Consider the following 21,535-nt stretch of genomic DNA (forward strand, 5'->3'; position numbering starts at 1 on the left):
GAGGACAATGAAGACCTGAAATGCCAGCTACAGTTTGTCAAAGAAGAAGCAGCCTTGATGAGGAAGAAAATGGCCAAGATTGATAAGGAGAAGGACAGATTTGAACATGAGCTGCAAAAATACAGATCATTTTATGGGGATTTGGACAGTCCCTTGCCAAAAGGTGAAGCAGGTGGGCCACCTACCACAAGAGAAGCTGAACTTAAGCTTCGATTGAGACTTGTGGAGGAGGAAGCTAACATTCTTGGGAGGAAAATAGTGGAGCTAGAAGTAGAAAATCGAGGACTGAAAGCAGAGCTTGATGATTTAAGAGGAGATGATTTCTCAGGGACCGCTAATCCGCTCCTGGGAGAACAGAGTGAATCTCTGTCAGAATTACGACAGCATTTGCAGCTAGTAGAAGATGAAACAGAATTGCTGAGGAGAAATTTAGCTGATGTGGAAGAACAAAACAAGCGCATAACGGCTGAGCTGAACAAATACAAGTACAAGTCTGGGGCCCATGAGAGCTCCAGGCACCATGATAGTGCGAAGACAGAAGCACTGCAGGAGGAGCTAAAAGCTGCACGAATGCAAATCAATGAGCTGAGTGGCAAAGTCATGCAACTCCAGTATGAGAACAGAGTTCTCATGTCCAACATGCAGCGCTATGATTTAGCCTCTCATCTTGGGATCCGTGGCAGCCCCAGAGACAGTGATGCAGAAAGTGATGCAGGAAAAAAGGAGAGTGATGACGATTCCCGCCCCCCTCACCGCAAAAGGGAAGGGCCCATAGGTGGGGAAAGTGACTCCGAAGAGGTACGAAACATCCGGTGCCTGACACCCACGAGGTCTTTTTATCCAACACCGTCTGGATGGCAGAAAAGCTTCACTGACAGGCAGCAGATGAAGGACATTCGCTGTGAAGCTGAGCGACTGGGCAAGACAATAGATCGCTTAATTTCTGACACAAGCACCATCATAACAGAGGCAAGAATTTACGTAGCTAATGGGGACCTGTTTGGACTGATGGATGAGGAAGACGATGGCAGCAGAATACGTGAGCATGAGCTTCTCTACCGGATCAATGCGCAGATGAAGGCGTTCAGGAAAGAGCTCCAGACTTTCATCGACAGACTTGAAGTTCCAAAGTCTTCAGATGATCGAAGTGCAGACGAACCTTTGTCAGTGAGTCAGGTAGACTTTTACTTATTACGGCCTACAGGTAAAAAGGCTTGGCCAAATGAATTAAGCCTAAAATTTGATGTATGGCATATTAAAATTCTTACACTAAACTGTGGACAAAAGTCTCTATTTCTTAAATTACTTAAAATCCTCATTTGGCCATATGAAACCTTGTTCTACCAAGGGGCCTACTCATGAACAGTGAATAAATCTGGTCTGCATGAATTTAAAAGAATTATACTCTAGGTATAATAGAGAATATAATGTACTGTAGGAGGTGAAAGATTTTACTCCTTCTTCTGGCTTTGCAGCTGCATTTGCCAGAGTTGTGCCTTCTAAAGCAGTGTATGATAGTATTTTTGGCACATAAATGAGCATGGTTATTTTCTTGGTGGTTGGGTACCTGCTAAATGAATAAAACCAAAATGTATTAATTTTAAACAGGAGGAAGCATACAATTTCCAAAATTATAAAGAATATGACAAACCACGGAGAAAAATAAACCATGAAAAATTATAAAGTCACAGAGCCACACAGTAGTGTGTGAATATTGGAATTGCTGTAACTGGTTGTATCTTTTGTTAAAAGGCTGTGGGTCACTGCTTACATGCAACAGTGACTAGCGTCTTGTATGCAGTTCTTTTTTATTCTTCTCTCATCCTCTAAGGAAAGAGCCAACGAGCATCCTGCATGTGACGTGCAGAGTTGTTCCAAAGAGGTTTTGGGGAGCAAATTCCTTGCTGACTCAAGATCTTCTGCCATGAAAAATGAAAATTACCTACCCTTATCTTATATTGCAGTCCTATAGTTGGCAAATGCTGTTATTGCTCACGGTATTATCCAGATGTTTTAGTAAGTCTCTTGCTATGTTAATTTACTTGTGTTGTCCTGCTAGTTTACAGTCAAAGTAGTTACCAGGTGAAGCTGAAAGCTATTATTTCTTATCCGTATGCTGACTAATTAGTCTTTTGTTTCCTTGTATCAGAAAGTCACAGACGCAGTGAGTTTGAAGTTAATCAATTACTATACATGTACTGCATGAAATCAAACAGAAAAGACATTTGGCATGCTCACTTTCTGATTTAGCAATACCTCTGAGCTTGTGGAGCTCCCATTAACTTAGAGGCAGAGCACTGCATGGGCTCATACAAATTTAAAGCAATCTAATTGGTATTTTCTCTGAACAAATAACAGTAATAATTAAATTTGGCATTTCAAGGTTTGACCATGCAGAACTCCTACTGATGTCAATGGGAGATGGGCACTTGGTCCCTCCACAAGCATGGTCTGATTCACTATTTATTTTGTTAAAACTTTGGACTTGCTATTCCATTAATTGACTGTTCTCTTTGTCTTTGTATTTACTTTCCCAGATGTTCCAGCCTATCATTTTACTTATTCTCATCCTTGTATTATTTTCATCCCTTTCATACACAACAATATTTAAACTTGTCTTCCTTTTTACACTGTTTTTTGTACTGTAAACCATTCATCATTTACTGTTCATTGTAGTATTATTTTCAGTTTGTTTATTTTGTCCACCCTCCAAGATAAGACGTGCAAGAGACATAGTTTCTGTAATAGCCACTGCTGTAAAAACACTGAAGACTACTTGTTTGCCAAACCTAAACCAAACCCCAAAAAACTGCAAAAAAACACTAAAAATCACCCAGTTGAATAGAAAGACTGCTCATCACAGTGTTCCAGGTAAGCAAACAGAGAAGAATATTTTTCACTTTGCCTACTTTTTATCATTTTTGAATAAAATATTCTTAAGTGTCTGGAACCAATTTAATATTCATTAATTTGTACCAAATCAGAAGCAAAAGAGAAATATGCAGAGTGGGTGTGAAGAGTCTTCCCACTCTCAGAAAAATTTCGTATTCTAGCCACCTATGAATAGTGAAACCACATTTGATGTGTGTTCTGCAATTATATTTCACAGCCTGTATATATTTTGTCTGGTTTTGATGATAATACTTTTCAGCACTGTATTAAATGTATTAGACACCAGGGAGGGACAAAACGAGAATGGAGATAGGACACTCTGGTGTGGAAATGTGGCAAGGAGCTGGAGCCCTGAGAATGAGATACACAAGGAGGAGGTATCAGAGCAGGCAAGGATTCTTCTGAGAGATGTAGGCTGTCTGCATTGTGTGTGTGCTCTAGAAAGGTGGTCACAATACAGTCTGAACTGAAGATGGTGAAGTCACCTTCTCTGATGCCAATTATCTTTTCCTAGGAACCTACTTCATTAGATAACATTTTCTCATGTACTCTGTAGCTACCAGGGCTCTGGATTCTCTCCCTCCAGTTTGGGAATGAAGGAACACAGTAACTCTTGGCCAGCTGAGTGACCCTTGTTTAACCATGTGGGTGGTGGTGAGCAACCATAGGTAGGGAGGCTTGTGTGCATCATCAGTCACTGAATATTTCTGTCTTGACTACAAGAGGCTGCACAGAGAGCAGAAGCCACTCATGATCTTCCTATAACGCCGAACATAGGCAGTTACTACAAACACAAGATCTTCCACTATGAAAACCTCATTTGAAGTGCCCCAGTGGAGCTCAGTTTTATCTATTTTTTTTCAACCTGTGTTGAAACCAGAGTCACACAAACTTGAATTCTCCAAAGTTGATCATTTACAAGTGAGTATATTAATTAAAGTCTTGTGCAGATGCCATAATAAAGGATCTAGTAATAAGTGGTAGTGAATAAAGCAGCTGCTTTTATAGCTGGCAATAAGGATTTCCTTTCCATGGCAGCACTGTTCACTTAACCTGTTCATATGTGAGAAGGGTTCACCTCCGTGCCTCTCTCCAACTAATCAGGATCCTGCCAAGGGCTGTAGCCCACTACCTGAAATAGCAGAGACAATGTCTTTAGAGAAACCCCTTATAGGTAAGCTGAGGTTGGACAATAGAATTTATTTTACAAGAACAAAAAAGATAGTAAACTTACTACTTTCAGTATTAAACAAAACTCTTAGTTTTCTCCGTATTTGTCTAGCTCTCCTGTGTACTCTCTGCAGGTGTAGTAACACTGATCAGTTAAATCACTTAACCTTAATTTAATGCAAATACTTACTCCTATCAGGGGATATTGTTGTTCTTATTTATTTTGTAGTTATCAAGATATGGGTAAAAGAAATGATAGTCAACATGTAAGTAAAGAGATTAATTGATAACTTCATCTGGTGTCCTGTTTAAAGAGAAAGTCAGGCCCAGGGGAACTTTGAAGAGTTTCTAAGATGCTCTAATTTATGCTCAGTTGCCTAAAAGTTAAGTTACACATATTAGAAACTATTACAGCAAGATATGGTCAGTCAAAACCTACCTTCATAATGAATTTCTGTAACCTTAAAGATAGTTCTCAAATCACTGAGCAAAGGCCTTTTTGCTGCTTTTGTCACAGTCAGATTTTGCAGCAACTGTCTGAGAAATTCTGTTGTTTTTTTTTCTCTTGGCTTTGCCATTTGGATATTAAAATATAATAGTTCTAGGCTTCAGCGTGTCGTATTAAATCTTAGAGCAAGACCGACTTTTTGAGTTTCTTTTTGTTTTACTGTTGCCCTTGGGAGAAGAAAAGATTTTTTTTTTCTTAAATGTTAGAGGCTCAGTCCCATAAAGGATGACAAATCATGCTCAAACCTGATCTGAAGTTCTGGGCTCAGGTTTTAACCTATACTTGTTTATGCCTTTCTCAGCCTTGTATGTAGTCAAGATGATTAGAGAGAGCTTGCTTTACACTGAGTGGATCAGTAACTGCTACTGTAAAACAGTAGGAAAGTTTAATACACTGAATTTATACATTGAGTATTTCTTGGAAATAACTTGGAAAAAATTTGCATCTTTCTCAGAAATCAGAAAAGTAACATGAACCTATTGAGTCAAGAGGCCGAGAAATCCTCTGCACAGAACTGGCAATTATAACTCCACTGATTAGTCACAGTGATTTTTGTTTCATGTAGTTTTAGATTTCCTTTACGTGAATTGGACTCCTCATCCTAATTCTGTCAGGCATCAAGAAAGCCAGTCAACGTTGAGACTTCTGGGGACATTTAGGGAGCTGTTGTAGAGGCTACAATCTGAAATTAAAGGATCCTGAAGCATCCAAAATCATTTTAGAAGGTCCCCACAGTCTTTGAATCTGCGATGAGCAAGAACAGTGAGCACCTCTGCAAACCTCAGTGCAGAGAAGGAACTACAGAGAAGGAGCTGGGGTTATTTAGCCTAGAGAAAAGGAGGCTCAGGGGAAACCTTATCGCACTCTACAACTACCTCAAACAAGGTTGTAGCAGGGTGGGCATCGGCCTTTCCTCCCAAGCAGCAAGTGATAGGACAAGAGAAAATGGCCTTAAGTTGTGCCGGGGGGGGTGTGGGGGGGGGTAGGTTCGATATTAGGAAAAAACTTTTCACTGGAAGGGTTGTGAGGCATTGGAATGGGCAGCCTAGGGAAGTGGTTGTGTCACCATCCCTGGAGATTTTCAAAAGAAGTGTAAGATGTGTTGCTTAGGGACATGGTTTAATGGTAGACTTGTCAGTGCTAGGTTAACTGTTGGACTTGATGATCTTGGAGGTCTTTTCCAGCCCATATGATTCTATGAAATAAAATGCATTCTTCATGTGCTGCACTCAGCTTGAAGGGAGTGATCAGAGCTGCTTAACTTTCACACTGGATATTGCAGAGAAATTCACAGCCCTCCATTTTTCACTATTTCAGAAGCCTCTGAGAAAGCTGATAAAATCAGTACAGACCCATAGCCAGAAGATAACATCTAGCCAAAAAAATAAGAGTTCTGTGCTTTGCTAAATTGAAATAGCTTGGTCTCACAGAGAAATGTGACAGTTACACTTGCCAAGAAAGGCTGCAGATTTTCTCCTCTCAGTTATTGGCCTGGTGGGCAAAGTTCACCTCAGAGGTGAGCGGATAAATGCAGTTGAACACGTCCGCATCCTCTAGCAGGAGTGCGTGGGAGTCAGACAGAGAAGAGCCAGACAGCACACTGCTGATTCATTAACTTGTCTGCCGCACAGCACCTAATTCTGAAGAGCAGTAATAAGAAGAAAATAAGATTTCGCTTTTATGTGGCAACAAGCCAGATATGCCACATTACCTATCAGTTAAAATCTCAGTTATACCTATAGAGATTCACAAATCCCCTTCTGGAAGCAAAGAAGTGCTTCTTAGACCATGCTGCAATAGCGGAACACAGTGGGTATCGCAGACTAAAGAAATGTTTATTGTTGCTCTCTAAAACCCATGATGAGAGGAAGCTAAATTAACCCAAATTTATACATGTTTCTTCAAGTGAAAGGAAAGCGCTTCCACAATAAAGCATAGATTCTCCCTAAGTAGGATTAATATTTTGAAGTCTTCTTTTATAGCATAAAACTTAGATGTTAAGGAAGTCAATGTGCACCATAAAGCTAACCAACCTTTGTATGAAGTATGTTTCCTCTCACAGATCACCACTGCAGTTACCCTGTGCAAGTCTCCCCAAGTCATTTCATCAGTTGATGAAATGCAGTTCCTTTGAAGCACAGCATAGGAGTTGCGCAAGTATGCAGTCCTATAAAACTGAGAGATACAGTATCTACTGCTGCTAATAGGGCTATTAAAATGAATTTGGTAACACAGTATGCTAGGGAGTAAATGTTAGAAATCTGATTTAAAAGTGCACAGAAAAGCTGTACAACCTTTTGCTGAAGGGGATGTAATTAAGCAACATGTTTTAAATGGGTGCAGGAGTTTCATTCTGTGGATAGAACTAATGCGAAGCTGAATTTCGGCTGGATGCTGGGATTAATATTCTGTTCTTGCAAAAAACTTTACTAAATTTCAGCCCCAAGATAGCCTTATTTCTGCATTTCTCTGAAATATTAAATTTGTGTTTCCTGTGTTTCCAGGGAATTCGTTCCACATTCTTTCAGAAAGAAGAGATCTTGCATATGTAGATCTAATTCTGATATTTTTACATTTGTATAAATTGGAAGTAAATCAGATGAATTTTTATGTCACTTAGCATATAGATACATTTTTTACTTCACTGCAAACAGAGAAATACAATTAATTTTCTTTCCTATTTAGAGTCAGCTCTGAATACCCTGAGAAAATACCTCTACAAATATTTTCTTTATTCTTACTGAAAAATTCCCATGATACTAGAAAGATCATCTTCTCCAGGATCAGTGATATTTCTTTCAACCAGAAATATCCATGCCTGAAGCTCCAGTTAGAGAGAGAATAAGTGTCTGCTGACACATGTCACCAGTGCTTCAGAATCAAAACCAGAAGAGAGCAGGTGCTATAGTGCAGAAACATGCCTGGCAGTCGGAAAAAAGAAAATTGCCAAAAACATGGCTGTCTAAATATGTGTTATAAAAAGAGATGAACTGCACATGAACTTTGGGTGTTGTTTACAAAAACAAGCAGAGCTTTAGGATATTAGATGTCCTTCCCCTTAATCACCCCAGAATTTGATAGGTGAGTAGGAGACTTCTAAAGGCATCAGTATCAGGGGCCCAGCTCCCATTGGCTTACATTTCTGTCTCTGATTTAATGCCGAGGGAAGTGATATTCAAACCCAACTTTTGCCATTACACATGCAGTTGCCTATGGGGAAAATTACAGTGGCTCTATTTAAAGTAAACATCTAAAGTATCTGCCACCGATTTCCAATGTACCCTTGGAGAACTGGCATGACATAACACTTTGTTGGCTCTGTTTCTCCGTTAAGACAGATGTGATTGCAGAAGTGCACAATGGTTAGAGGAGGCAGAATTTGTACTGCTTTCTGCCCATTTCCTGAGATATATCCACAGCTGAGATGTATTTGCCGAAATTATTGAGGTGTAAATTGTAACATTTCAGGGATCCGATGTAGTGGTTGGGCTGATTGCAGTGGCAGCAGTGCTGTTCTTCCCTCCTCTTACCCACTTGATGCTGACGGAACAACATGGGTGTGCTGTCACCAAGCTTGTACAGCAGAACTAAAGGTGCTCTGAAATGGTCTTGGGCACAGACTTATCCACAGCACACACTGAGTATGTAATCAGATTAGAGCCCATGCTGAAACTCGCCCTCTTTTGTCTTCAGTCTTGCACGATGAAGAGAAATTTAGCAGAGGAGCGGATTAAAATGCCCTTGCGCTTGTTCTGCTGAAGTGCTGACTTCCAACAGGAGCTGAGCTGATACCAGGCATGGACAAAGTGCACTTTGCCTATGGAAGGAGCATGTCAGAATTAATCAACCTACAATGGCCTTCCTGCTTATTTTGCCTGTACCAGAGCCCAGAAAGCCACATTTGCTGCTTTTTCTGGTGATACTGAAGGATGGACAGTTTCTGTTGGATGACTTTTCCCCCAGAGCAAAAGCCATTACTGCTCCACTTAGGGGTGTGAGGAGCAATGAGCCCAGGTTTTAATAACTCACTTTGTGGGGTTTTGTTGTTGTTTTTTTTTATCCTAACTTTGCTCTGCCTTTCCCGTATTAGAAGTTTAACATGGCCATTTGACTCATGCACAGAAGCATTTAGTTTTCCCTATCCAGCCTTGAGCTGTCTCTGAACTGTCCTTCCAGTGCTATGTGTAGGTCAGGAAATTTTCTGTCTCCAAGTGTCATCATACAAAATAGTGTGAGTGAAATAGAGCTTGTGGCCATCCAGGACAGCAGTTCTGCCTGGCTTCCATGCGGGTTTAACTTCAGGGAGCCCAGGATATGAGGGAGCAGAGCTCCTTCATGGTCCTCACGAATGAAGCCCTCTGTCTCCTTAGTGAAAGCCAAGCACCTACACCCTCATGCAGATCCCCCCATCTCAGCAAAGGTAAGACGTGAAGCTGCAGTGTCACCTGGAGAGCCCCACTCAACTGAGTGGGGTCCAGCTACACATGAGTCCCTCAGTCTCACACATTTCTAATTCCTCTCACTGTCAGAAATGTACGATTTTGCCTGAGTGAAAACTCAAGGCTGTGATTTAGTCCATTGTTTCCTTTGCTTTTGCTGTGCTGTATTTCCAGGACTTCTCATAGCAAGATAAGGGATGTTGAGTTAGCAATATTAAATACACAAGGATAATAGCCAATTCTGATGGGAAATGTATAGAAAGAAAAAAAAAAAAGGAAAAAAACCCCTTCATATTGTCTCCATTTGCAGGGGTGCAGCTGTGCCGGCTGCAGGGAGGAGCAGCACTGTGGCACCCAGCCTCCAGCTGCGTGCTCCGTTCTGCCCCCAGGCATTCAGCTTTGCTGCCAGCCATGGCAGCTGGCCTGCTTGGAAGTAACCTCCTCAAACAAGTCACACTTTTGCTTTGTGAACGGGAAAACTGTAATTCCTCAGCAGTTAGAGGCTGAGGATTTTCTCCAGGAACATTCAGTCTCATACTTGGGGATCTTTGTTTGGTTTTAGATTGTCCGTAAAATTTTCACAAATGGCCCAAGTCCCATTATTTATGTTATGTGGGGACAGAATAAGCACCCAAGTAATGTGTTTGCTGAGACTTACAGCTAGACCATATAAGGAGAAAAAATGTGTTTTCCCTGAAACCTGCTTTAGTATTTACTATAAAATGCACCCAGACCTAAAATCTTTGTGCTGTGCGTAGATTTTATCACACATGCATCTTATTGTCCTGAGGAGGGGGGTGCTGACTGAGCAAGGAGGTGTGAATCCTCATATCATGTCCTCCGTCTCGCAGATCCTCTTGTCATCAGCTGCCCTGCCCGCAAAAATATACATCACCTCTGCTTGGTGCATTTGAAGACAAACATCTGATGGGTCAATTTGCCCAGAATTTTATGCTCCCTTAGGCAGGTACGTGGTGGCACCTCTCAGGGCCCACACGGGGACAAACGCTCCCTGAAATGTGAGTTTTCTGGCTGTGGCTGTTCCCAATCACTGCCCACAGGCACAAGTAGCCGGTGGGTCAGCAGTACGTGTGCGCAGCGCTGCCTGGGGTCTCCCTGGCCGTGCCGCAGGAGAGCAGTGTGACACGTCGTGCGGCAGTGCAGGTGCGGTGGTCAGCAGGGAGGCAAGGAGCCAGCCAGAGCTCCTCGTGCTGCAGAGTGGCTTCAGGGTTTCCTGCAAGCTTTCACTTTCTTGGTCATTCTTGTCACACTCTCCTTCCCCTTTCCATGTCCCTTCCTGTGCCGACACTTGCTGTGGGCACTCCCAGTGTTTCACGTCCAGGCTGAGGTGCTTTTGGAGCTTCCTTGCTAGCCTTATGCCAGGGATGAATTTCCCTGTGCAAAGGAGATTCCGTTGGCTTTCAAGCACTTTGCTGAAACAAAAAGTATCTTAACAGACCAGGGAATCTGATCCAGAAAGCTTATAAAGTAGCAGGAATATTTGGGCATATCCCAAAGAAACCATTATCACCATTCCCAGAATGCGGGACAGTCGGATTACACAATGCCCAGTAATTCTGCACTTTGTAAGTGATAGTATATGAACGCAGAAAAAGATTTTAGGGAGGAGTCGTTTGCTTTTAGCTCTTTAAGATAGCTATTAACCAACTAAACTGCTTCTTTAAACAAACTCCCTTTACAAAGCACTTTATGAGGGTCAAATTGCAAAGCTCAAAATGATCGTACTAAAAAATATAACCGTGGAAACTGGGTCTGGGAGACAGAAGAATCTTCCTTCACAACATGGACGCTAATAAAAGAAACCTAAAATTGCCTATTGTCATAACTGTAATGTTAACACTGGCTGCTTTGGCAAGCTTTAAAGACTGGACTGCACTATAAAACCTAAAAATGTCCTGGACTTGGAGTTGTTTACACAAAATATGAGGAGATATAAAGTTACAGAGCTGGGGGTTGGAAGAGATGGCTTTAAAGCCATCCTCCGTGCGCTGACGTCACGTGGAAGCCAGCTGCTGGGATGATGCTGAGCGGAACTGTTTTTCAGTTTGCAAAAGTTGTGGAGTTATTCGAAGAGAGTTGCAAATGCTGCCCCAAGTGAAAGGTTGTGCTTTGCTTAGCTTTCTCGTTTCTTTTCAAGATCAGGATTTGCAGAACTGGATCTCAGCTAGCTACGCGCTTCATTGCTTTCACTGCTGTTTAGAAATGGACTGAAAAACTTCTGAAGGATTTCTTATTCCATGAAAGGTATGGTTATGGTTTATTTGAAATCAGTAGTTTTGAACGGCTTTGAACAGTTAACATAATTTTAAAAAATGCACATTACTAATATGATAAACAGTTATTTAAACATCTCTCTGATGTTTCTATTTATATGTTATATGGTGTTTTATGTATGGTGCACATGTTTTTTATTCTTAGATAAAGACTCAGAATTAGTTTAGTCAATTTCTTTAGTGCAAGCACAGATATATCAACAGAACAGGGATGACAGGTATCATATGAGCACTGGAGTTTCTGTTTCCTTCTTTCTCTTTTCCTCACTTTCTCTGTTTTCTCATTTTCTCTCTCCTCCTTCCTTCCCCCTCCCCTTGCCCCTTTCTCTCTCTCTCTTTCTCTCTCTCTAATGTAGTTTCTTTCCAAGTATAAAGTGCACAGTATCGTGGCACCTGACTCTCTTTTATAATTGAACAAATAAATTACTTTATGGTTTCTTTAGTCGTCCAAAATATAGCACCTTGTTGGAAATATCATTTAATTGCTTTTTTTTTTTTTTTTTTGTAAAATCAGTGGAAGTTTTGTGTATCTGAATGGTCATGCACATCCAGTCTAATTAATCTCTGTTGAAAAATAACGTCTCCTCAGCTGATGTCACTGCAGATTATTTTACAAAGTTAGTAGAGGTTGATTTCAAACTGTTCTGCATTTTTAATTGGTAGATAAAAAAGACACAGTTAAGACGTGGGGGAATAGTAACAGTAATGTCAAATAATAACTTAAAACATTTTTTTTTGCTTGAAAGGAGGGAGGGCTAAAGGAAAATTAAGGGAAAACACAGCTGATGTAGACAAAATTGATTATTTGTTTGAAGCTGATTGCTGCAATGAGCTTCTGACCTTGTCTAGGACATGCAGAACGTGCCAATACTGCAAGAGCACAGATACTGCTCTGATCCACACAGCAGATGAAAAGGTGTAATTTTTCATCCCTTTGTGTTGCTTAAGCCATATGCAATATTCCTCAGGATATCTGGGTACACCATACAGAGAGAGGATATACTACCTGAACTACACATGGGATTTTATTGCTAGTAGGGAATAAAATAATCAAGCAAACAAACAAACAATAAACAAAGACCAAGAAAAAAAGGGAATAGAGCCACAGAAACAGGAGTTAAAACTATCTGAGGAAATTACCCACTGTACAATAGCAGAAGTTTTCTTCTCAGAGTTTATGTCAAGAGGATATCAGAGAAACATAAGAAGCAATACAAGGTTTTTGTGGATCTTAGAGCTACAAGTAACTGTCTGTAACTTCTGTCGCTAAGCTCTTCACCTCTTCCAAGACTTGATTGCATTTTGATCATCTCGGGTTCTTTTTATAATTACAGTCTCATATGAAACAGCTTGTAAATTGTTAAGATGAATGCAAACATAACAAAAGTAGTTCCCAGCACAAAGAAATCACCAGGGGCTTTTTTAATGATATATGCATGCTTGAAAGGAGTACACATCTATTCTTATATATATATATATATGATGTATAGTCTTGAGTTTCTTACTAGTAATATGCTGCCAATTGAAGCATGGCCACTGGTACTTACAGTACACTGGCAAAATCACCACTTCTGCAAGATATATACGGATTCTTTCTGCGTCTCTAGTTCAGAACTTTACAGTGCTTGCACATTTCTGTTTCTTTCTGACACGTATTTAAAGGACTCCAGTGGAGTAGAGTAACTAGGGAGGTGACTTTTGTTTATTTCTCTGAGGTGTCTTGAGAAATAAAGGCATAAATGCAGCCAGAAAAAAAAAAAAAAAAAAGACTACTAAAAGTTATGACCTTTGAACTAACGAAGTGAGGAAGTATTGAAGCAGTTATAAAGTTATTTAACAAGAAGTGCTTAGATTGCAACAGATCTTAAGTTGTTTTTTTTTTTTGTAAGTTGTTTTAAGATTTTTTTTGTTGCTTTGTAGTTGTGAGAATTTTTTTGTAAGTTGTTTTTGGTCAACACTTAGTGAAGTTTGGCACAAAGCTTTGGCCTGAAGAGCTGCAGTCTCTATAGCCTGGCCACCTTCCCTAAGAAGCCACAACCGAGCCAGTGCTTGACCTCTTTCATGATGAGAAGGCTGTGTTGTCTTTGAGCAGCTCTTAATTTCAGCAAGTTTTATGTGTTTGTAAAACTGCCCCACACATTTTTAGGCAGGTGGAAGAAGAAGGGCCTGAAATCTGTTCGTAAATAGTTGAGGGACAGATTGCCGTTTCAGAGCTCTTAGGCAGGTGTGAGCCAAAGACTGAAAGAGTAAGCTCCAGTACCACGTTATGTGTTGGCTTGGTTACACTGTTGTGAAACAGGCTAGCAGAGATGTCTGGAGAATAGCTAGTTTACTCTCTCAGTCCTCAATCCCAACCTGTTTGGGGGTAAATGGTTCTGCAACCCCGGGGTTAGGTTTGGGCCCAAGATGGCTGTCAGGTGGGAGATGCTGTAGGAGGCCTTCCTCTGACACAAAGACACCGGGCTCAGCAGAGCTCTCTGCTCACTTGCTGATGAAAGAAGCTGACTCCAAGTTTGGCATCAGCTTACCAGTCAGCTGAAATAATGCAGACACTGGTAAGCACTGATTATATAGTAGCCACAGCTGAATCAACAAGACTTGCCCAATAAAATACGGGATGAAGAAGAACTGTGTGAAGCTCAAGGGTGAATTTTCACTACATCAAAGAAAATGTGGGCGGTAAAATGGGCTATTCCTGTGAGCTGACAATCACTAACTGTCAGTCAGGGAAATGGACAAATTCCAGTAACATAAACTAGGGCTTACCTCTAGTTAACTCTCTGATAAGCCATTTGCCTGCCTGTACACTTGGTTTCTGGCGGGAGACCAAGGCAATGCAGAGGCATTTTGTGACTAGAAGTGAATTCCAGGTCCACCTAACTAACACAACAGCATGCCTTGAGAGACAAAGTTAACAACTCAAGCATCAGTGTGTATGTACCAGCTATTATACCACAGAATCCACTGTAACTGAATGAATGAATGTTACTTCGGCCTAGCTGGCATAGTAAGTGTGCTGACGGTAGTGGAGTTTCCATTGTAAGCCTAACAAAGCAGGAGGAATATCAGGCCCAGTAAATCTGTAACTTTTGCTCCAATGTCAAATGAGCAGATCCAAAATATTTCTTTTAAAATATGTGTTTAGTAGTTCTATTAATATTTTTTCATTCACACATACAAGGAAACCAAAGAGTTCTGAAGAGGATTGAGAAACTGAAGCACAAATGAGTGAAATATTCTGAGCAAGGTTTTGAAATAAATTTGAGTTAGTGCTCTTGGAAAACAGTTTCCAGTTTTCTTTGTGCTGGTCCTAGAACTAACATTTATAGATGTAGATTCGTGAATCCAAAATGCATGAACTCTTTAGAGTGACCTACAGTCAGAATGATGCTTTATGCTATGTGTGTGTTTGTTACCTAATACTTGCTTTTCTCTTGACTTTTCCTTTGTGTGTTCTAAAGCATTCGTATAGCCATGAGAACTTTCTTCTCATGTATCGTTTACTGTCTTAACTGCTGAAAGAATGTCATAGTATTTTCCATGCTAAATGCATGTGTGAAAGGAGTGCGTCAGCAAACATGATACCTTTACACCTGCAGTTGTCTTTTGAACAAATGTAAATATAGCTTTCACCCTCAAGGGCAGACCTCACAGGATCCCAAGGTCCAGAAGTGCCATTCAGTATCACATAGACTTGAATTTCATTGAAAGCATGTTTATAGTGAGGAGTAACAACAAAGATGTGAAGTGGCCATGGTACACAGCCTGTTGCGGCAGACAATGGTGAATCCCGTGATGCCAGCTGTGCATCCCTCCTCTTTTCAGATTGGGCCTGTCTATCCGTAGGTTTGTGTCTTATAACGCTTAGTTCTTCATCTTCCAGCCATACTGCAGATATATATCATGCAATCTTGTGCTGCTCTCTTCTGCAAGTGCATTTCCATTAATTATTTGGTTGGGTTTTTTTGCTTGTTTGTTTTTTCTGGAAGCTAGATTTAAAGACAAGTAAGTCTTATTCTGATAAACTTTCAGGAAACATTCAGGGAAGAAAGAAAAAAGCAGAGCTATCTTGTTGCTGTTACACAGACTGTAACCATGGACCTGCGTAAACAACTGGAGAATACAGAGAGGAACTGGAATAAGGAGAAGATGGAGCTGCTGGAGAGATTTGACAATGAAAGGAAAGAATGGGAATGTCAATGGAAGGTCATGCAGAAGAAAATTGAAGAGGTACTTTTAAACAAATCTCTGAACACTGACATTTTTACTTAAGTCTTTTCAATGACTAGAGGTCACTTCGATTTATTTTTCTCTGAGTGATATCCTATCTCCTATCTGTCACTGGGATTTTGTAATAGCTGATGGTAGGATATGAAGCCTGGGGTTAATCAGTATTTGTAATTGTTCATTTAATACTCACAAATACGATGTAGGAGGTTAAATGTAACTAATGTAACTCTGTCAAGTTTGCTGTATTGTTGGCTATATATACTGCTGCCAGTTCTTCTGGCCATGAGCCACAGTGCTCATTTTATACATGTTCAGACATGCTGAACAGATCTGCATGTATGGGGTTTAAGAAAATGCATATTTAGTAACAAAAAAATCTAGGTATCGTAATTCTCTGGCCAAAAAAAAAAATGGGGGGGGGGGGGAGTTACATGGCACAGGTCTGTTAGGATAAATGGTAATGTTAAAAAAAATGTAATACATCAAACGCTGTATGATGCAGAACTTTTCTGGCTAGAACCTGCTCCATTTATGGACAGCATTTAGTAGAGAAAACGGCTACAATAAATAGTATGAAAGCCCTGACACCACTTGTGTTTACACATACTAACAAATACTCACTCTGTGCCACTTCTAAGGCATCTCCTTCCAGAAATAGTTTAGGTAATTTTTTGTTACTCTTTTATCTCCAAATTGTCACTTCAACAGAACCCTCTGACACCCTGAAATGCATAAATGGAATCTGCTTTGGCAACATACAGAGACAAGTTTTTCATCATTGAGCTTTCCACATTTTTCATGCTAATATACACACGGAGTAGTTTTGCTTGCTCTCTGCCAACACCTCCCTGTGGCTGAGCAGCACAGGAATGTATGGCAGAGACTGCTTACAAGGAAGTATGAGAAGGAAAATGAATTGCAGCCATATACTGCCCTCAGCATGCAACATAACTCCATAATGTCAGCTCTCCCCTATATTACCTACAATTTTTACAGACTTTGGTGTGACAGTCTCTGCTGCATTTTGTCCTTTGTGTTAAGACATTTCTTTGCTGTCTTACCTAATTTCACCACCAAAGTGAGGGGGCTTCAAAAGTTAGTAATGTGGTCTGTGTATGTAGTTGAAAATAAGCTTGTTAGGTTTATGACCTGTTTTGGAATGACAGTAATGTGTTGTGAAAAGGTATTCTGATAATTAGTAGTCCTGACAATGGCAGTGAAGGCCATGTTTGTTCAATGTTTTTTATTAGCATATGGATTACGAAAATGTGACAGAGACAGAAAAAGAGATAAAGAATGGAATGGAGCTGAAGAGAATGGATGAGGCAAATAGCTGCGTACTACAGGACCAGACAAAACTAGAGATGATACCCCAAGTTTATTGGTATCCTAATGTCCCTTCTTAAGCTATGTCTATAACTAGCTACCTTTGATATCAGTTGCCTGATGTTTCTTCACTAAAAGCCACAAGGGTGGAGAAAAGGGGAGATGACTTTTAAATGCCATCATCTGTAGAAGGTTTTCCTCAACAAAACTTGTGCTACCTTATCAGCTTGTAATTTCATTTGGTAGTTTTCTCTAGCCCACTAAATACTAACTTGGTTAGTGGATTCCTCCAGGAAGACCTATGTGATTTAGGAGATGGTATTGCTAAGTTACGAGGTAGTATCCGTCCTTCTTGTTGCTGTGCTGTACCCATATGAGGCCGTCATTTCTTGGAAATTACAAAGTTTAGTCCTCAGGTTTCATGAGCAGCTGGGCTTTGTGAGTGAATTTGAGAGTTTAGGATGAGGTCAAGTGTCAAGTCTCTGAACATGAGAACACTTCAGATCCACAGCACTACCCGTGAAATGTCCACGTTCTTCATGTTGTCATTCTTTTTCACTGTCCTTCCAAAAGCTGTTGGGTTGGCCTTACACACTGTGAGAGAGCAGGCAGATGGCTGTCCAGAGGTGCTTGCTTTGTGCTTTCTTCATAAGAGCAAGTTAACAATGAATGTTTATAAAGAGCCATGGTATTCTTGGCACAAGAAATGATACTGTAAGTAGAAGAGGTTTTTATGATGTTGCTATTTTTTCTACTTTATAATTTGTCAAAGTTCCCTGGTTTTGATGTGCTGGGTAACAGGAACTAACACCTTTTCATTTACTAATAAAGCTACTGGTTCTTAGCAGACAGTGTGAAAGAAAATACGGGGGTGACAGCACATTGCCAAATAATGCCATTCTGGACTTATCACTAAGTCATAGAGAAGAGTGCTGTGATTTAATAGAAAGTTCTATTGTTTTTTCAGCTTTACCAAGAGGTAAAACTTAGAAGGGAGAACAGTATGAATGTCCATGATAATAAGGCCATTCAGAGCAAGATGCTGCAGCTGTCCATGCATTCCCCTACTTCAGAAGAGAGTGACACAGTGGAGCTGAACTATCAACACAATGTGGTAAATGACAGGATGGAAAAAGGGAGTTTGCTCAGTAAAACAGGACCTGAATGTAAAGAAACCAGAGCCAAGAGCAAGAACAATATTTTGCTAATGGACAATTTGGCCTTTGAGAACCACGAGGAACCTGAAGACAGTATCAGCATCAGAACTTCCAAGAAAAATGCTAAGAATTATATTGGTGATCTCAATGTAGTAAGTAAAGTCTAGCATGTTTCAGTTACAAGGGTGAGGAAAATACTGAGAGCTTTGGCCTGCCAGGGTTAACCTAAAGAACTGATCTTCCAGATTTTATTTTTACAGGCATTTTATTTCCTCTATTTCCTGCTCAGTTTGCCATTGTTGTGTGTCTTCCCACTGTTTAAATGTGTTAACAGCATGCACTTTACATCAATTCCTAACCTGGGGGCATTTTAATATCTTTCGCTTTGCTAATTCCCTTTGCTGTGAATCTTAAATTCAAATCACCATAAGTTTCAAAATAATTCTGGAGATACCATTTAAAGGCTTATGTTAAAAGACTATTCTTATATTTACAAAGGCTCTAAAAGAACTTGCCAGAGTTAGTGAAGAATTATGCAGCTATCAAGAGGAAATTCGAAAGAAGTCAAACCACAGAAGGTAAAAACATATTTGGACTCTTTATCTTAGAGGAAGAAAATTAATAATAAAGCTGTGTTCCTGTTCACTTTGAAGGGAGGTTTGCTCTTGAATTTATTAGCAGCTGAGCAGTTTCTATCCTCTCAGTCTTTCAGTGCATAAAACTTTCAAATTAAATTTGCTGAAATATAATAAAAGGCCATGTTTTACTAGAAGAATTGAGTTTATCTGTAGAACCTACAAAATGAGATAAGTACTTGTATGAGATGACATTGTATGTGTGTTTCTAATGGCTTTATAGAGGTTTGGGGAAGTAAATAGATATTTCTCTTTGCCCTGGTGCTGTTTCCATGCATTTCTGTACAATGCTGTATGGGTATATTTGGCTGGGAGGTTTCTTACATAAAACCCAGATTTAGCCTTAAATGTTGGAGATATGTCAGGGAATTACAATCCAAGACTGCAAAGAAAGCAAGAGAAGGAAGAGCAACCCTACATCTGTATGAATGGAAAGATGGTAAACCACACCCTGAAAAGTACAGTAAATGAATATTCCACAATCTGTTAAAAATTCAATGCTCGTGGTCTCCTTTAGGAAGCTAAACACCAGATTTCCTCTTGAGTTGTGCATAAATGCTCAGAAGGTAAGACTACTCATGGTGTGACGGGGTACACATCATGAAAGAAACTGAGATAGGCTATGTCTAAGCTATGACTGCTGAGCTCCCTAGGAAATCTGCATTGTGGCAAGCTCACATGCACCCAAAGAGCAGAGGGACTCCTTACACTCCTCTATGCAACCATACAGTCAATGTGCTGCCTGTCACTAAGATTTTATTGCAGTTAGGTTAGCATTTGCATCTTTTAAGAAACTAGATTCATAGCTGATGCCTAGTTTCTAATCCAGGCCAAGAAGGGTGATTTTTGAACAGATCTCAAGACACGCTTGTACCATGACGTGTGATGTTAGGAAACCTACACAAGGGATGCACTATGTACTCAGGTTTTCCTCATTCAGCTTATAGTTAGGTAGACTCTCACTGGAGTCATTAAAGCTCACAAGATGCCACTATCCTTGCTATAGGACAGTTAAGAAAACAACTAGTCATCTAACTATCTATCACTAAAAACTCAGAAAAATAATTTTAGTGTCAAGAAAAAGGAACACAAAATTCCCTGGGTTGAGCTTTCTTCAAATTCTTCACGTATTTTTCAAATAAGTTGTGTGTATCAGCTGCAGCAAAACCCCTCCCAAATCCTTTTAAGTAGCCAGCATTAAAACACCTGCTCTCAGAGAGAATGGATCCATGCTGAGGTCCTGAGGGAAAACCCTTATTGCTCATCCCTAAAATACCTCTTCTTTTATGTCCAGAATGAAGTCACTTCCTTTCCTGGGGGAATTTGAAGAAACCCAAAACACAATTATTCTGCCTGAGATGAACCATGTGTCCAGCAGTGAATCACAGACTTCAGTTGCTTTTGAAACAGAGGAGCATAATAATAGGAAGAATCTGATGAGCTCCACCAAGGGTTTGAAGGACATGTCCTATGGTGGTCTTATTGGTGACAGAGGAGCAGACTTCAGACCTTGGCAAAAGAAAGAAGCTCCACCAGTTCCTCCACGGAGCACTTCTCGACACCTAGCAAACTCACTTTCTGCAGTTGTACAGCTTTCTGAAGCACCTGTGAGAGATCCAGGCATCAAAAGCACTTGCAAAGTTCAGGACTGTAGGAGTGGAAGGAAACTGGTGAATCCTTTGCCTATAAAACTAAATGAAACTGCAGTGACAAATGAAGGGCAGACTGTGAAAGGTCCTGTGACGATAACTGCTGCAATACCTGTAACCAAAAATGAGTGCAACGTACCAACAAGTTTCTGCCACAACACGTGGGCATATGATGCTGGCAAAGACAGTAAAAGTGAGTCCTCCCCACTGTCATCCCAGAAAAGTTGCTCAGATGGAAATATGGCCCAGAGCAACAAGATGCACCAGAAACAAAATCCCAAGTGTCAAAGCAGTCCTGTTTACAGTAATGACTTTTATGCCCCTGCTGCCCTGCACAGTGATCTTTTGGGAGACTCTAGGTATACTTTGGGAAAGACCCCAATAAATGAAACTTTAGCAGCAAAGATTGATGAGTTTAACCGGACTGTATTTCACACAGATAAACGTAGCAATGCTTTGCAAGAAAACCAGGTGACTCGAACAGCATCAGAAGATCACAAACCCTGCAGCCCACCTTGTGACTCTGCTATTAGCAGGACAGAAACTGTAGATACATCTTGTGTTTCAAATCCTAAATTCTCTGCACCAAAGGAACAAGAAACTAGCAACCCCAGCAAAGCTGTCAGATCAACAGGGCAACAAAAGCAAGTAAATGGACTTCCAAATACTAGCAGTTATAGACACATGCTTCACGAGCATGACTGGAGACCAAGTAATTTATCCGGTCGCCCGCGCTCAGCTGACTCAAGGTCAAACTATGGTGTTGTTGAAAAGCTTTTGAAAAACTATGAAAAATCCACAGTGACTTCTCCGTGTAATGAAAAACGCTGCAAAGATAAATGGACACGGGCAAACACTGAATCTACTGATGGGGGTTGTGAGACGTTGAGTCAGTATTTAGAAATGCTTCAGATTGAGCAAGGAAAGCAAGAATTTCCGAGGAATTCAGCCAGGCATATTGGGCAGCAACTCAAGCAAGGAAAGGAGAGACAGAAGTTACCAGAGGTAAGGTTCATAAGAATGGCAAGAGCAAAATAGTTCAGCTTTGTACCGAGCTTCAGATTCTAACATGAGGCAAGCTAACATGATAGTGTAAATAATTACATAAAAATAGGTACGTTAGGCCAGGATCTGGATGAATCAGGAGGATTTTCTTTGAAGATAATAGAGTTGTGAGAAGGCAGAAGCATGTAAGTAAGCATGACCAGTGAAGATGTGTGCCAGATTCTCCTCTC

The 21,535-nt window shown here is 40.4% G+C and overlaps 2 protein-coding genes across 12 annotated transcripts in view; both read left to right on the top strand.

Annotated features, from left to right (window-relative positions):
* Window positions 1–2,702, top strand: part of MTCL3 (MTCL family member 3) — a 34,341-nt gene extending 31,639 nt beyond the window's left edge. Inside the window, exons 6-8 of one of the 5 annotated variants that reach the window (XM_066994308.1) lie at window positions 1–1,176; window positions 2,150–2,164; window positions 2,538–2,702. In XM_066994308.1, the coding sequence (XP_066850409.1) occupies window positions 1–1,176; window positions 2,150–2,164; window positions 2,538–2,648 (1,302 nt within the window). In that variant the 3' untranslated portion in view covers window positions 2,649–2,702. The other 4 variants (XM_066994309.1, XM_048065583.2, XM_048065584.2 and 1 more) reach the window with 4 other exon arrangements.
* KIAA0408 (KIAA0408 ortholog) overlaps window positions 2,376–21,535 on the top strand; it is a 26,018-nt gene continuing 6,858 nt past the window's right edge. Inside the window, exons 1-7 of one of the 7 annotated variants that reach the window (XM_066994311.1) lie at window positions 2,378–2,871; window positions 9,861–9,976; window positions 11,168–11,274; window positions 15,390–15,533; window positions 17,827–18,168; window positions 18,515–18,594; window positions 19,946–21,305. In XM_066994311.1, the coding sequence (XP_066850412.1) occupies window positions 15,399–15,533; window positions 17,827–18,168; window positions 18,515–18,594; window positions 19,946–21,305 (1,917 nt within the window). In that variant the 5' untranslated portion in view covers window positions 2,378–2,871; window positions 9,861–9,976; window positions 11,168–11,274; window positions 15,390–15,398. Of the gene's footprint in view, window positions 2,872–9,860; window positions 9,977–11,167; window positions 11,275–15,335; window positions 15,534–17,826; window positions 18,169–18,514; window positions 18,595–19,945; window positions 21,306–21,535 lie in introns of all 7 variants that reach the window. The other 6 variants (XM_013175432.3, XM_013175434.3, XM_066994310.1 and 3 more) reach the window with 6 other exon arrangements.

This window comes from Anser cygnoides, chromosome 3 (genome assembly GCF_040182565.1).
Source record: "Anser cygnoides isolate HZ-2024a breed goose chromosome 3, Taihu_goose_T2T_genome, whole genome shotgun sequence".
In the NCBI taxonomy this organism is placed as follows: Eukaryota; Metazoa; Chordata; class Aves; order Anseriformes; family Anatidae; genus Anser; species Anser cygnoides.